Consider the following 16,934-nt stretch of genomic DNA (forward strand, 5'->3'; position numbering starts at 1 on the left):
TTTTATAGTTTAGCTGCTTGTATTTACTTTAGTATCTTCACTTGGGCCTTGTTACAGTTACAATTTTAGTTCCATCTAGATAGAAAATCATCCCTGTGGCATTATTCAACACAGCTGTTTAGGCAAACCACGCTAGGTTTGCAATAACACTCACAGGTGGGTTTTAGTGATTATGTCAAAAATGATGCAGGACCTTAGGCTGCAGCCTACTCATCAGCAGTCAATTCTTTCTTTCGCAACTAATACGTTGCAGCAGGATTCATACACATATGTAGTGCTAGCAAATGGTTGATGATTCTAGGTCACAAGGATTATTAAATCTCTCTGGCAGATTCATGAGACCTGGGCCTGGTTTTGACAGTAATCCTACTGTGTGAAAAGTTTGGGCATTCATGGCATTCTAACTTTCTATCACAACCAGAATTACTTGTGTCAAGATTTTGGAGGGCTTTCTGAGTTTGGTTTAGATTTTGATAGCATTCAATATATAGTTTATTTTGTGTCTTTTATAGTTGAGATCAATTTTACATATTTTCATTTGATTGGTGTCGTGGGACATGCGGACTATTAAGAATCATAGCCAATTTGCTTTATCAAAGAAGATATCAATCAACTTTCATGGGAAAATTGGGAATTCCTTTCCTCAAAAGGATTTTCCAAGTTCATGTTTTATTGGTGATACTGTTCCTCCATTGATCAAGAATTTCAATTTTTGGAAAGTGTCATGATTAAGGAGCAGGTTGGTATCTTGCCATCATCATAGTGGTTGATCTTTTCTTTTCTAAGTTCAACACTCTGATTTTCTGTGTTGCTTCAATTGAGTGTTTACTGCACTAGTTTCAGTTGGAATTAATCAATAGGTAGTTATAAAAGGCACGAGGAAGCAAAGAAAAATTTATTGGTAGTGGTTCTACACGAGATTCTGGAGTTGTCATACAGGTTTGGAGAGGCAAATGACATGTCCAAATGAAGAGATAATAAAAATAAAAATTAAGGGTTTGTTTGGTAATTGACTTTTTAAAAATGTTTTTTTTTTCTAGAATAAAAATAAAATATAAAATAAAAAAATCATTTTCGGTTCCTCTTTAAGACAAGAGAATGACGTATTTTTAAAATGTTATTTTTTAATTGTTTTAAATTGATTTCACTTTTTTTTATGATTGTTTTAAAAAATATATATTTTATTTTTAAAACATATTTATAAATATGAAAAAATAGATTAAAAATATTTTAAATTTTTAAATAGATATTTATTTTATAAAACATTATATAACTGTTAAAACAGCTATTAAATAAATGGATATATATATATATATATATATATATATATATATATATATATATATTGCATCCTAATATTTTTATTAAAAATATGACCTTTTTTTAAGGTATCCTCCACATAAATAATCAAGTTAAATATATTAAATATCATATTAACTACCATTATAAATTATTACTCTATTGAATATAAAAATTACAAAAACCATATTTTATTGAAAATAATATTATAAGATTCGCATATTCTATTTTAGTACATCCAATTAATCTAACATAACTTAAAAATTATATTAAATAATACTATATATTAATATTATTTTAGGTTATATTATTTAAGAATCCCAATATTTACAAATTTCTTTATGTTATGTTTGCTTCTAAAAAGGATTAAGAAAAGAAAAAAAATAATTAGGAAAATGATTTTTTTTATATTTAGATTATCACAAAATACATTTTAAAAATAAAAAATAAATATGCTAGTAGTTGACCATTGAGAATGCCTCGTTTTAAAGGTGTAAAAACGTTTTACCACCAGCCTATGCTTTCCCAATGAGAAGAAAATTTTCAAACGGTAAAAATAACCAAATCCTCTTTTAATATAGAAAATTTTATTAAACCCCTGAAAAGTCAAATAAAATCTTTTAATTTCCTTAAAGATCTTGAAAGAAAGGTAAAAATCCAAGAACTAAATTTAGAAAACTTAAAACTAAAAAGAATCAATCATCGGGATATAAGACAAACCCATAAACCTTTTTTTAGATCATATATATATATATTCTAATTGTTATTTGTCTAGGTTATTTTGAACTTATTTGATAATTGTTTTTGAAAATAATTTTTAAAAACCGTTGTTTAATGTTTTGGAGAATAAAAATTTATTTGAAAATTTAAAATATGTTTAACCTATTTTTAAAATGTTTTAAAAATAATTTTTATATCTAGTGTTTTATTTTTAATTATTCTAAATATTTATATAATTATTTCTTAAAATAATCCTTAGAAAACAAATAAAAATAACATAAAATAACTAAAATATGTTTTTTGAAAACATCATATTTTATTCTTAAAAACAAAAAATAACTTTTAATTGTCAAACGAATTTTTTTATATTTTTCATTCTAAAAAATAGAAAATTATTTTAAAAAACAATTCCCACGCAACCCTTTCAAATTTTTCTTACTAATTTTGTCTTCTCCTCTCTTCTATAGCTTCCTCCAACAATCTTTATTAACACACACCACCCAAACCCAAATCAATTAAAATATTAACAAATCCTATACAATCAACTAGAAATTAAATTAGAATTTGAATTAATATTTAAAACTGAATTAGCTCAAAATTAATATATTTTAATGGTTATTAAAATTTAATTTTTTTTATAATTTTAACATTAGTATTTAAAATTAAGTTATAAATTAATAAAAAAAATTATTTTAACCGCTGGATTCAAAATGAATGAGTTAAATATTTGAAATCTTCAAGGGGAATTGATGTTGAATTCAACTCGAGTTGCCTTTCAATCGGATTAAATTATCGAGTCACGGTGGATTAGAAATTTAGAAATGAACAGGGTTGGCCCAATAATTCAAAATTTGGGCCGGCCCAAACTCAGCCCACCATCACCAGATTGAACTCACTGCTTCAGGGTTTTACTTGCAGCAGATGAAAGCCCCGATCTCTGTTTAGACGACAGCATTCAATCATTCCTTCTCCAAACGCTGCGTTTTAATGTATCTCTTAGCTCAAGGTACCGTTCCCATCTCTGTTCCCAATTCAATTAATCGACTTACAATCGTTTGGATGCTGAGAAAATGAAAGAATATTTTGAATCTTAAATTTTTCACCTTCTAGGATTTATAAATACAGAAAATTGCACTTTACATTAAAGTGATATGACTCTTTGGCTCTGATGATCTGAGGTTTTTAAATGTTTTAATTTTTTTTGTTTGTTTTGGAGCAAAGAAAGTGAGAGAGACGGCATAGTAATCAAAACGTGGTTTTATTTTACTTGTCTTCATTTTCTTGGCAACCAAACAGAGGCTCGGATTTCACTCTGAGTTTGGAGTGCTATTGATGGAAGTTTTGAATTCTAGGGTTTCTCTTTGAATAACCGTGGAACTATTGACAATTTGGATTACAGCTCAGACTGGAATTTTTGTTAGATTAACTGTCTTTGCTATTTGGGATGGTTTTCTTGTATTAAACTAGATTTAGCTTAGATACAGAGAAAATATGAGTTGTAAAATTCTCAACAAGGATGACTCCGGAATACAGAAAAATGTCACTTTACTTAAATTTCACATTGCTGAGGAGCGTTCCTTTTTTTTCTTTTCTTTGTTAGAAGCATGAGATGAGAAATGACATAGGAATGAAAATGTGTTTTCTTGGAAACCAAACAGAGGGCTAGGGTTTTCTTTGAATGCTTTTAACTTGTCAATGATATTGTTGAAAATTTTGAATTCTAAGATTTCACTTTTCACTGCATGGAAAATGCAAAATGATTACTTGGGTACCATTTTCCTCATGATGATGCTAAAGCCTTTTTCAATTATAGGAAAGCCCCAGAGAATTTCTCCTCTGGATGCAAATGTTAGAACAAATTGACTAATTCTGGAAAGGAGTTTGAGAAAGAAGGGAATTTGCAGAAGGTCTCATCTGTATAACAGATATAATGGGGTTCAATTTGTAAGTGGGTTTGAGTTCATAAATCACAGTAATCAAAGAAGGTCACTGATTTGGACACCCATTATTTGTTAAGTGGATGACCTTCCAAAGACAATCTTTTTTCACAATTTCTTATGCATTTAGCTTAAGAAAAAACAAATGAAAATTCATAGGCAGTTTCTACAATTAATCTTATATTAGTATAAATTTTCCTTTCATGGTAGAGAAAATTCCATCTCACCTGTTCTTGTATTTTGAAATTTCAGGCCTCTTCTTTCCAGCTGTCACAAGGCCTATCTTGGAATCGTTTGAAACATCAAAGCAAGTTCCTCAACCTGCCCTAAGTGATGTGAGTATCAAATTTTGTAAAATGTTCATTTGTGTGATTAATTCATTTTGCCATGCTGTTGAATGGTTACATATTTAAACTTATTTTTAGAGTTTGAATACATTCTCATTTTTAAGATAATAGGTAATTAGTAAAGCATTCAAGGTTTGAAATAGTTTGATGAGAACATTCGATGCCATCAATGAATAAACCTAGAGAGAAATGTCTTACCACATATATATGGTGTTATATTTTTTCAGTTGCACAGATTTATCTGCCGTAGACATTCTACACTCTGTATGCTTGATCCTTTCATTTTAACCATTCACTAGGTAGACTAGTGTCTAACAATTATATATTAAAAAATATTTGGCTTGAATAAACTTTCTCTAATTTTACCATGGAAACATAAATGGTACCCACTAACAAAATTAAAGCCTTTGGAGGGAAAGAGCAATAAAAAAAAACAAAAAAAGACAGTAAAAATCCTATCTTAAAAATAGAAAAAGGAAAAAGGTTAAAGTGCAAAATAGTAAAATAAATTTAGTTTGATAAGTTATAATTGACAAATAATAAAAAGGTGATTTTGTTATGATCTTTAAGTTGAATTTTTTTTTTTTTGGGGGGGGGGGGGAGCAAGTGGTATAACAGGGGTGATTTGCAAAGAAGAAAGTCGACAAACTCTTCGGGCTTCTATATATGGTATAGATTAGTACGATGCACTAAACTTATGTGAGGCAAACAATAGAAAAAATTATGATTATCATAGAAAATTAATTAGAAATTGAGAGTTTTCGGTAGTCAAAGTATAGAACTATTTTATTTTTATTTTTATAAAAAATGGTGATTTTTTTTAAATTGTTACTTTAGTCATTAAGTCAGTATATCACACAGTAACACACCCACCAGGCAATGCAGAAGGCCAATAGGCCTCTTTGTTATTGTTCTTCTTCTCAATTCTGATAATCTACTACTAACTGCATCAGCTGCTACACTGCCATGCTGATAATCCTTTTCATGAGCCAATTCCATTGCTTGGTTGTATAAGTGGCACAAGCCCACTCCAATATCAACCTCAGTCCAAACCCTGCCTGTATGTATGTCAGCTCTAGCCTCCTTCTTCTTATCAGGTTTAATGGGTCTCATTCTTTTTGGGTATGAACTCCAAGAAATTGCATTTTAAATTAAGAAATATGGTGCTCATTTGTTGGTTCAATTATTACTTTAAAGTCTTCCATGAATATAATAAGTCTTGGAATAATTTCATCGAAGAGATGCAGAAAGGAATACAAAATGCTTAAACATCGATTTATTTTCAGTGTTCCATGTTGTATTGATTGGTTCTTTTTTTTTGCTTTTTCTCTATGTTTTTTTCTTGTTCTTTTAACAGTTCAACTTCTGAATAAGCCTCCAATTCTTTGAATTATATTGTTCACTTTTGATCTCAAGGGGTCTGGTATGGTCATTATTTATAGTTTTAAGATGCATACAAACCGATTGAAACGGGGGTGAGGATTCTTTAAGTCTGTGCTGTTTATTGGTTTTGAATAATGTTTAAAATCCATTGGTGTTTGATCCAGGCCACAGATTTGAATCCAGGTAGTGCATATCAATAGAGTAGAAAATATAGGCATCCAAACACAACCTATTAATACTGTTCTGTTCTCCAGATTTACCCACTTATGGACCCAAGAAAACTTGTTTACCAAACATTTCCAAAAATTACATTCTTATAGTTGTTTGCTACTGTACAAGCAAATTGTGTTCATTATTCCTTTCAAAAGAAATCTATGGCAGGTATTTTATTGTGATTGTTTGAGTTTGTCAGTTTCATGAATGTGGCATCATGGTTGACTGTAATTGAAAATTGTTTGTGTCGATTATTGTGTTTTGGATTTGGCTGATCCACTTATGTATTTCATTATTGAGATGAAAATTACTTGACTGTTTTAACCCTTGATTTGTTTTGGATAACTAGGATTTCAAGATTGAGATCACTTAGAGCACTACAACAACAGATGGAAGTTCAGAAGTGTCTCTAAGCTTGCAAGCAAAGAAAGAGAGAATGCTTTTGCTGAGAACAAAGAGATCCAACCAACCGTATCAAATCCCTCAGAAGCTCACATTATTTCTCAACATTGCTTTTAAATCATCTGGCCAATCTCATCCATCTTTAGAAATCAAAAGTGAAATTGATAGAGTTACTAGAATCATTAATGACCATCCATTTCCAGATCGCCCGCTCCATTCCACCCTCATTCAGCATGTTCCTAAGCATCTCCTTTCCAACACCTTTGTGGAGAATGTTCTTGGTCGCCTCTTTGCAGCCCATTCCAATGGTTTTAAAGCCTTTGAATTCTTCAAATTCTCGCTCCAACATTCTGAGTTCTGTCCAAGTTCAGATGCTTTTGAAAAGACACTCCACATTCTTACACGAATGCGCTATTTTGATAAAGCTTGGGAGTTGATGGAAGAAATTCAACAAACACACCCTTCCTTGCTCACCCTTAAATCGATGAGCATCATGCTGTCAAGGATTGCAAAATTCCAATCTTATGAAGATACCCTTGAAGCGTTTGGGAGGATGGAGAAGAACATATTCTTTGGGAGGGAGTTTGGTGCCAATGAGTTCAATGTACTCCTGCGAGCATTTTGCACACAGAGACAAATGAAGGAGGCTCGATCTGTGTTTCACAAGATGCATTCTCGATTTTCTCCCAACACCAAAACCATGAATATCTTACTCTTGGGGTTCAAGGAATCTGGTGATGTCACTGCAGTGGAACTATTCTACCATGAGATGATTCGAAGAGGTTTCAAGCCAAATTCAGTGACCTATAATATCAGAATTGATGCATACTGCAAGAAAGGTTGTTTTGGTGATGGTTTGAGGCTTCTTGAAGAGATGGAAAAGGCTAATTGCCCTCCAACATTAGAAACAATTACTACTTTGATTCATGGAGCAGGGGTAGCTCAAAACATATCAAGGGCACGAGAACTATTCAATGAGATATCTATCAGAAATTTACAGCCTGATATTGGTGTTTATAACGCTTTCATGAGTTCACTCATCAGATCAAGAGAGGTGCAGTCTGCACTTATGTTGATGGATGAGATGGAAGAAGAGGGTATTGGGCATGATAGCATGACCTATCACACCATGTTTCGTGGGTTGATGAGATCAAATGGCATTGAGGGTGTTTCTGAGCTCTATCACAAGATGATCAGGCGAAACTTTGTGCCAAAGACGCGAACAATAGTGATGCTAATGAAATGGTTCTGTCAAAATCAGCAGCTCGACTTGAGTTTAGATTTGTGGGGGTACCTGATAGATAGAGGATACTGCCCCCACGGCCATGCACTAGATCTTCTGGTAACAGGGCTATGCTCCCATGGAAAAGTGAAAGAGGCCGTAGAATGTGCAAAACAGACGTTGGAGAGAGGAAGGCCGATGAGTGAAGGGGTGTTTCGGATGCTGGAGAGGTACTTGGTAGAGGCAGGGGAGAGTGAGATGCTATGGAAGCTTGACCAGATGATAAAGAAATTACATACAGTTTTGCCTCCATCAAGAGGGCATGCCATTGGTCTTGCTAGCTCAAGCTTGGTAACTTAATTTGCTTTATATAAATGGGTTGTATCCATGGTGATCTGTTCTAATATATTTATGATTCTCGTATCTCATCTGTTTCTTGAGGCATCTGATTACAGAGGGAAGGATATACAGATCTCAAATGAATTATGAATTCTTTTCACACTTGTTCTCTCTTGCCCTTTCATACCAATCAATTTGAATTACATCAAAGTTTTCCTATTTACTTACCCCTTTAATGGGAAAGATTCTAAGTAAATCGTCTGGGTGTCTCATACTTTGAGAATGACATTTCCGAATTTGAATTTGAATTTTAAATGTAATATAATAAAATAAAAAGAAACAAATAAATTCTCTAATATTGTTTGTAAAATAAGATCAAAAATATTTTTTAAAAATTATATATTTTTAAATTCTTCATTCTAAATAAAAAAGGAATTACATTAATATTGAACAGTTTTTTTCCTGCTTTCCCTTACTTTCCATAATCCATTGGGAAGCCAACTAAAACATGAAGATTTGGAGAAGTCATCCAGTTGAAGAAGCCGGTGGTTTCCCTCTTCCACCTACAAAATGGCAGCAAAAAGAGTTCTTATGACAACACCTACATTAATCATTTTGACTTCAAATAAAATGTAAACTTAAACCAACATATTCATATTACAGGAAATGCACATTGATGGTGAGGCATTTATCCTATTCTGTGAAGCAAATCCCAGGTGATATGAGTCTACTCCTTAAGCTTACACCACTGAAATACCGGGAAAGGTTGAACTTGAAACCTCTACTGCATTGCTTTTAGGGGCACTACCAACCCTTGAGCTACATCCTCCTATGAACATACTAGTACCCTTCATTTAGTTCCTTAAAGAGAGGCAGTGACCCCTAACAGAAGAATCACAGCCTCACCAGCAAGCTGATATTAAAGAAAGAGAAGTGATGATCACAGAGAAGGTACTATTGCAGCATTTACATGCAGACATTGATGCAAACTTTGTCCAACAGGGGCCTCCTCGCTGCAGTTTTTAACCTCTTTCGGTGGGGGGTGGGGGGAATGTTTGAGAAGAGGTTCCCATTTGATATGTGAAAATAATTTCTGAAACATCTTTCTAAAAGCTTTTCTGCAGAATCATCTCAACTCCAGTGTCACTTCCATGCTCAAAGCTATTCCATTTTAAGGTGCTGATGCATAACCAAACATGTTTAACAGTTAGAAGAAAGAGCTTTTAGAAAACCAAAAAGCTGAAATAAAGTATGACTCTTTATGATGTATTAAGGCTGCATTTGGTTTTAGAAAATTTGAGGGAAAATGCGAGAAAAGAAAATAGGGAGGAAAAATAGAAGGAAAAAAAGTGAAAAAAAAATAAAATAAAAAATAAATCTTTATATTCCACTTGAAACTCATTTCACTTACTTTAACTTTTTTATATAAAGATTAAATAATTTGAAAATGCATTTCTAATTAATTTTAATTATATTTGATTTTTCTTTATATTTTTCATTGTAAAGTCAAACATAAGAAAATCATTTTTCTTAATATTTTTTTCTTCATTAATACTTTCTTGAAACCAAACATACCATAAATGTCTATAGCAAAGAAACAAAGATCCATGGGAGAATTTTAACTAATAAAGAAAATGAGGTTGCAACTAGGAACAATCTCCTATTTGATTTTCCTTTGTATTTTTCATTGTAAAATCAAACATAAGAAAATCATTCTCCTTAACATTTTTTCTTGAAACCAAACATAGCGTAAACGTTTATAGCAAAGAAACAAAGATCCATGGGGAGAATTTTAAAGAGTAAAGAAATTGAGGTTGCAATTGGGAAGAATCTCCTACTCATGAAAACCATACAAGCAAACATAGGACTTGTCAGTTTCTACCCCCGTGTCCGTTATCTGGAGGGAGTTTAGGCATACTCTTTTGCACTTGCAACCATATGAAAAGGTATATATGTGTGTGCATAAACTATTATATCCCGTCTTTGGAGGATGTTGCACATTTGGTATGTTGAATCTTGGACCTAAAAAAAAAAACAGGCATGCCACATTTCTTTTAAATTGTATTCAGAGTCCACCTAAAAGACAAATAATCCGCTAGACATTTTACTACATTCTCTATTATTAAAAAATTATCAGTATCTTCAATGTAAAAATTCAAAATGATAAGCATCCATGTTGAGAGAAAAATAATTAGCATAACCGGATCCCTCAATCAAGAATCAGGATATTGTCCATGCTCAAACTTGTGAATACCCAGAAAGCCAAACACAGTATTATAGACTATGTCACTGTCCCCATTGACTCTGTATTCAGCCAAACACAGTATTAGAAACCGTAAAAAAATTTTCATTACATTATTCTTTCTTCTAGTGTGTGTGTGTGTGTTGTTTGTTTTGTGGGGTACAACTTCGTATGCCTTACTTTCTTTTCATGCCTATTATTTCTAATCCATGGCAGTGATGGCACAACTCTCTCATGTGATGCTTATGGTTGTGAAATGGACATCCATACAATGCGCCTCGGTGTATGGATCAAATCTTAAGGAGAAGAGATGGCAAGTGTTCTTCAATCATCATACATCAACCATGGGAAGCCCTCTGGGACTAGCAACTGGCTGCTGCAACCCCATGATATGGGCATGCCATGGCCTTCCAATGATTGCTTAGGCCATGCTTCGTCTCACACATGAACATTTATGTTACTTTTATGGGCCTTACGCTTTTGTGGGTTTCATCCTATCACACCACCTAAACTATTCTAAGATTAACTCAGTTCAATGTAAGTTCTAGAATGTTCAAAACAATAATACCACAATCTTCCATGAAAAAAAAAAATTGTCGGGTTTTCATCAAACTATTTGCATGCATCATTCAATACCAGATTTGCATGGCTTCTCACCAAAGAAACTGCATGCATTGTACAACACCAAACAAAACTCGAAATGATCTAAGATCTAAATAGGCTCAATAATAAATAAATCTTGGAAAACAAAAGGTTTGCCCCAACTCATGAAGAAATAAATAATTCAAGACATAAACTGAAAATGTAGATACCTTCAACTTCCAATGGGGACTCTGAAGATTTCTGAACTTAAAACAAAAGGCAAGCCTTGCTTATGAAAATCTGCAGTCATCAGTTAGCATTAGGGTTAGGGTAAGGTATGAGAGAGGGAGAGAGTCATTAGGGCTGGAAAGGGGAAGGAGATGAGGTGGGGTAGAGAGAATGTGAGAGAGACTAGTCTACCTATAGTAATATGCGAGAGAGACAGAGATTGAGACAACATTGTAGACAGAGATGCATATCCTCTCATGACATGATGGTTTTTTGAAGCACCACCTAGTTGGTATAATTTGAAATCCAAGGATTTTGGGATCTCAAACCCATCAGCAGATTTATGTGAAATCGAAAATCTGTAGGTTAAAACACCATTAGCCCTCAAACACAAATATCAATATTCAGATGCACCATAAAAGAAAAAAGTACCTGTAGTTTGCCGTACGTGGACCAAAATGAGAACTGTAGAAGCAAGAACATGACCTGCACATATAAAAAACCCAAAACATCTTTTTTACCAGAATCAAATTAAATGGAATTTCAGAAATGTATAAACACCCAAACTGATATTGCTTCATTGCATGGACTTTCTTGATACCTGTACATGTGATAGAACTACTGAAATCCCAAGTTGCTTGCAAACTTAGCCAGGAGATGGATTGATCTTACATAAATCTGGATCAATCTTGGAAGAGTGCATAAAAAATACCTAGTCAAAAAAGTTGTTGTCCAAGCCTCCCTAACTATTTAAAAAAACATTTCAAGAAAAGCAATAATTTGAAAACTCAATTGATTCAATTTCATCCACCTACAACCTCAACCACATACCTTGGCCTCTAAGCACTTTCAACATCTTGATCTTCATTAAGCAAGTAGTCCGTGGAAGGATTCAGAAGACCCAAGTTGGGAGACATTTAGGAAATTTGTCCAGAATAGCCAACCTAGTTGAAACATTCATGATAACCATTACAATAAATTGTCAAGTAAAGGAAAAATGAAAATAAATTTCCATCAATTTCTCAATGAAAAGTTGCTTTTTTGTGTATTTTTCTTCTTCCAAAATGAGATACTCTATTGAAGGACTATCACAAGTAATGAAATGCTGTTGACAGTAATTGAAACCACCCATTTCAAGTTTATTTTAGGAGAAGATGCAAGGGATGAGAGGGATTCTTATTTACAACAAATTAGAATTCTAGTTCTTTTCAAAATAAGGACTCCAATTCTAATCACTTTAGCTATTTCTTTTCTTTTCTTCTCCTTCCTTTTTTTTTTTTTAATTCTCATCCAATTCCCTTGTTATTCATATTGTTCTCCCTCTTACAAAAATGGAAAAAACATGCTTCTACTGTCCTACATCAGTTGCAATGTTATTGATTAAATACAAATGAGTTAAGTAAGATATGTACGACATCATTGGCTATTCCATGAGAGTATGCTTGTGAAAAATCTAACGAATGTGAACACATACAAGTCCTTAAATTTTGTACACTGTTGCACATAAGCCAGTTCATGCTTTTAAACTTCAAACTAACTTATAGAAGTTGATTAACTACACTTCAAATATTTGTCTCCTTGAACTATATTCAAGCTATAGTTTTAAAACCTATAACTCAACTACTTAGTTCAATAATAAAATAAGTATGATTCAGTGAACGGGTGCTAGGGCCAACCTGACCAGTTTGGTGACTGGGGGAGGATCTTTGTGGGCTTTCCTTCCCATGGAACCCCTCTATCTAATAGACTTGCATGAGAACTTCGGCCCTGTTGACAGTTTTTAAGTATTAGAGTCTTTGCAAATGAGTAAGGAACAACACATGATGAATGAGAACATACCTAGATTAAAAGACAAGAGAAAGCTTTAAGCAAATGTATAACATATATACCTCAAGGCAGTAAGTGCAAGGCTTCTTGTCTACTGAAAAAGGAGAAAACTACAATGCTGGTAAAAGAAGCCAATAGTACTACAGCTTTCCTAACAGCCTGTATCCATATCCAAAAGCATCTGCCTTGTCTTTCTATTAGCCTCCAGTAGCTCCCCCCTCGAACAGAGTGAAGCAATTAGAGAATAGTAGGATTCGAAGTCAGGTACTCTAGATCCTTTCTCAGAATTATCATAATCATCAACCACCATCTCTACTTTTTTCACATTAGACAGTCCAACATCCAAATCCGTTTTATGATTTAAGCTTGAATGCTTCGAAGAAACAGCACCAAAAGCCACCCCTTCATAAATCTTTTCTTCTTTTTCTGCTCTATTTTGAGGTCTACATCTTCTCCCTATAGGGAAAAATATAGATCCAACTTCATTAAGGACAGTCACGGCCTCCTGGATACTTCCTTGCTCGCATAAAGAGATAATAAAACTTTCTACTGACTCTGTTTCAATCTCAGTGTCAACTCTGTTTATCAGCTCCAAAACAGAGCGTGTTTGAAGCATCTCTCTCAAGATGCCCCGGGCCTCTTCCATCCTGCCCTTAGCACATAGACCTCTTACTAAATACATGAAACCCAAGAAGTCAGGTAAAATATCTTTCTTTTTGAACTCAAAAAAGAATCCAAGAGCCCCTTCCATGTCACCTTTATGGCAATAGCCATTAATCAAGGCACTTACTGTGAACTCATCAGGCTTAATGCATCTTGCCTTTAAATCAATAAGAAGGTTTAAGGCTTCCTCCATGTTACCAAACTTGCAATAGCCATCAATCAATGAGTTGTAAACACGTACATTTGGGTTAAAGCCCTTAACGACCATCTTCTCAAACAACTGCTTTGCATCCAGCAAACACCCTTCTTTACATAAACTATCAATCAATGTAGCATAAGTAATTTCAGATGGAACCAAATCAATTTTCTCTAATGAATCAAATAGTCTAAATGCTTGAACAAGACAACCTTGGCGGCACAACCCATTTATAACTGAATTATAAGCATAAATATTAAGAGCAATGCCCTTCTTTTTGACAAAAGCGCAGAGATCTAAGGCCTTATCAAGATGCCCTTCCTTGCAAAGGACATCAATCATAATTGAGTAATCAACTAAATCCATAACAGGTAAGTTCTCTTCAGCACCAATGACAAGTTTATATGCATCCAGAATTCTACCATTTTTTTTAAGTGACTTGAGTACAGAAACAGGAAAAGCAACAGCTGAAGTGTTCACTTGTATATTAGTAAGAAAGAAAAGGGCTTTATCAGCATCCTTCATGCACATGTAAGGTACCAGTACTTTGCTCACCCTAGGTTCATCTATGCCATATTCTTTCACAAAGGTGTTCAAGAAAGGCCAACCTAGTCCCTTTTGATCATCACTAATAAGTCCTTTTAAAATTGAATAGTAAGACCTGCTTGTAACAACTGATTGTTTCCTTCTCATTCTCATGTATACTTCGCATGCAGCCAGGGAAAAACCCCTCTTGCACAAAAAACAAATAGCACTGTTAGATATAGTATCAAATGCTTCTCGTCCCAAATTCTCAATTCTGTGAACAAACTTCAGGACTCCCTCTGCACCTTGTTCTTCAAAACTTGCCTTAATCAATGAGGTATATGTGCCTGAAACCAATTCTAAGCCTTTCTCATTGAGTTCAATAAAAACCTCAATGGCCATATCTACCATGCCTTTCCTGCACAGCCCATAAATCATACACTTGTAGCATGAAACTGAAGAAATTGATGTCTTCCTAAACTCATCAAATATCTCAAGTGCCTCTTCTATTCTACCCACTCTACAATACCCATTAATCATTGTGCAATAAGTAACAGAATCTGCAACCAAATCCATTCCCGACATTCCCTTATAAAATGCATAAGCGTCTTCAAGTGCCCCCACCATAAGCAAAGCTTTGATAATTGTGTTACACATAACAAGATCAATACAAACTCCATCTTCTTCCAATCTCCTTTTTGTTTCCAGAATCCCCTTTACATTCTCTTCTTCAATGTATCCATGCAACAAAGTACTGAATGTAACAGCATCTCCAGCGATACCCTTCGAGACCTCATCGGCCTCAGACGTTCTTCCTGCTTTACACAGTCCATTAATAATAGAATTGTATGTAACAATGCTTGGACTAATCCCCCTCTTCTCCATATCCTCGAGCAGACCAAAAACACAATCTATATCCCCCCTTGTACAAAACCCATCAATCAAAGTCACATACATAAATTCATCCACTTCAATCCCTAAATTTTCCACCATCTTGAACAAGGTATACGCTTCATCTAATTTCCCTTTCTTGCAAAACCCCAGCATTATGGCTGTATAAGTCACCAAATTGGGCTTCAACCCATCTTTCTTCATCTTTTCTAAAAACCCAATTGCCTTCTCCACATACCCTTCCCTAGAAAACCCATCTATGAGTATAGTATAGCTCACAGTATCCGGGGCTATTCCTTTTTCGATCATTTCTTTATGTTTCCGTATGGCCTCCACTAAAACCCCTTCCCTAAAGTACCCACAAATCCAACTACTATAAAACACAACATCAAACACGAATCCTTCCCTCTCCATCCAAGATACCAAATCAGAAACCTCCCTAACTCTCCCCAACTGAAAAAGAGCACCCAGTAGTGCAGTACAAGTTGCGATATTCGGCCGCAAAACCCGCGAATTCACGGCATTCTCAAAGAACCCCACAGCCAGTTGTGGCTTAGAAATCTTACAAAACCCAGAAATTACAGAGCTAGAAACAAAATTCCCAAATGGGTACCTGACTTTGTCATGTGTCATCAACTCCAACACCTCAATTGCTCTACTCATCTTCCCCTGAGAGGTGAAACTGTGAATGAGTGAATGAAAAGTGAAGGAAGAAGGGAGTATACCGAGATTTGTCAAGCAATCTTGCATTAGTAGCAGCGCCTTTTCAGGGTCTTTGAGCTTCACACAGAGGCCTCGAATGAGAGAGTCCCATTTGCGATTCTTGTTTAGAAAATTGTGGGTTTGAAATCTGGCCATCTGGGTTGTGATATTGATTCAACAGCCCATGAGAAGTTCGAGTCACTGACTTCCTTTGATTTGGGACACTCATGCGGCGGTATAGTCTTGACTATCGGCAAACAATACTGATATAAATGTGATTAAAAAGATTGAAAGTTTAAAAAAATGATTAGAAAAAAGTAAGTTTATATTTTATTCAAGGAAGAAAAACAAAGATCTCATCCTAGATAATATGAAACAGAATTATAAAAAATAAAAAAATAAAAAGGGAGAAAGGGAGAGGATATGCAAGTAGGGCTTGATTCACAACAATTTTGAGAGGTTTTTTAAAAACAGATTTGAAAACTCAAATATTAAAAATGGTTTTCTTGGTTATTTTCTATGAAGTTATTGAATATTTATCTATACTACAAATTCTTTTTTTAAGATATTATCCATTTTTTCAATTGATGCTTAGAACACAATAAAATTTTGTATTGAGAGTAACATTTCTTATGGTATGGACAATTATCCTCACATAAAAAGTTAGTGTTGGGTACATATCTTTATCATTCAAGCTTTTACTTAGTTGAAATCCTCGTTTAAGAGTTAAAAATATGGTTAGTGGCCTTGAAATCTATTTATCAAGGATTGATGGAACCCAATGCTAAGCAAAATTCAACATAAAGTGAATGAAACTTACCTTCTTTTTTCTTTAGGTAGTCAAGGCATTCCTTTTTTCAATGACCTTTCTTGCCACAAAGGAAGCATTTACCCTTTTTTTGGCTCTTTCTCTTCCCAGAGCCTTCCTTGTTTGGTGTTTTCATTTTTATTATCCTTTTTCTTCTTGTTAAAAGAACTTGAAGAACCTTGACTCCTATGAACACCTCTTTGATCTTTAAGAATATCCTCAACCATATATTCTCTCATCAACTCCAGCAAGTTCAACAAAATCTTATTCATAAAATAGCTGAGCTTGAGCTGCTAGAAAGAATTTGGTAAGGTCTCTAAGATTACATCGACCTTCGTTTCACCATTAATTTCAGCTTCAAGGGTCTTCATCTCATTAAAGAGTTCAATCATACCAACCATATGATCT

The 16,934-nt window shown here is 34.0% G+C and overlaps 2 protein-coding genes across 11 annotated transcripts; one reads left to right on the plus strand and one right to left on the minus strand.

Annotated features, from left to right (window-relative positions):
- Positions 1–2,857: 2,857 nt before the first annotated feature.
- On the plus strand, positions 2,858–8,022 carry LOC117906821 (pentatricopeptide repeat-containing protein At3g61360). Of its 4 annotated transcripts, none has more exons than XM_034820045.1 (3): positions 2,858–3,025; positions 4,209–4,291; positions 6,249–8,022. In XM_034820045.1, exon 3 carries the CDS (start codon positions 6,336–6,338, stop codon positions 7,881–7,883), a length of 1,548 nt encoding a protein of 515 aa, XP_034675936.1. In that variant the 5' UTR covers positions 2,858–3,025; positions 4,209–4,291; positions 6,249–6,335; the 3' UTR covers positions 7,884–8,022. The 4 variants fall into 4 exon arrangements, with proteins under 4 accessions (XP_034675936.1, XP_034675937.1, XP_034675938.1 ...); XM_034820046.1 differs by lacking the exon at positions 2,858–3,025 and adding an exon at positions 3,086–3,963; XM_034820048.1 differs by lacking the exons at positions 2,858–3,025; positions 4,209–4,291 and adding exons at positions 4,916–4,972; positions 5,257–5,363.
- Positions 8,023–8,220: 198 nt separating this feature from the next.
- On the minus strand, positions 8,221–15,974 carry LOC117906819 (pentatricopeptide repeat-containing protein At5g57250, mitochondrial-like). Of its 7 annotated transcripts, XM_034820038.1 has the most exons (9): positions 12,804–15,974; positions 12,591–12,681; positions 11,746–11,858; positions 11,516–11,602; positions 11,347–11,400; positions 11,107–11,273; positions 10,917–10,986; positions 8,833–9,041; positions 8,221–8,425 (listed from the first exon to the last, which is right to left on the minus strand). In XM_034820038.1, exon 1 carries the CDS (start codon positions 15,872–15,874, stop codon positions 12,893–12,895), a length of 2,982 nt encoding a protein of 993 aa, XP_034675929.1. In that variant the 5' UTR covers positions 15,875–15,974; the 3' UTR covers positions 8,221–8,425; positions 8,833–9,041; positions 10,917–10,986; positions 11,107–11,273; positions 11,347–11,400; positions 11,516–11,602; positions 11,746–11,858; positions 12,591–12,681; positions 12,804–12,892. The 7 variants fall into 7 exon arrangements, with proteins under 7 accessions (XP_034675929.1, XP_034675933.1, XP_034675928.1 ...); XM_034820042.1 differs by lacking the exon at positions 8,833–9,041 and having other exon boundaries at positions 11,516–11,592; XM_034820037.1 differs by lacking the exon at positions 8,833–9,041.
- Positions 15,975–16,934: the final 960 nt, after the last annotated feature.

The sequence above is a fragment of the Vitis riparia genome, chromosome 18, assembly GCF_004353265.1.
Source record: "Vitis riparia cultivar Riparia Gloire de Montpellier isolate 1030 chromosome 18, EGFV_Vit.rip_1.0, whole genome shotgun sequence".
In the NCBI taxonomy this organism is placed as follows: Eukaryota; Viridiplantae; Streptophyta; class Magnoliopsida; order Vitales; family Vitaceae; genus Vitis; species Vitis riparia.

Coding starts and splice junctions, on each gene's coding strand:
- LOC117906821 (XM_034820045.1), top strand. CDS start 6,336: ATGCTTTTGCTGAGAACAAAGAGATCCAACCAACCGTATCAAATCCCT.
- LOC117906819 (XM_034820044.1), bottom strand. CDS start 15,874: ATGGCCAGATTTCAAACCCACAATTTTCTAAACAAGAATCGCAAATGG.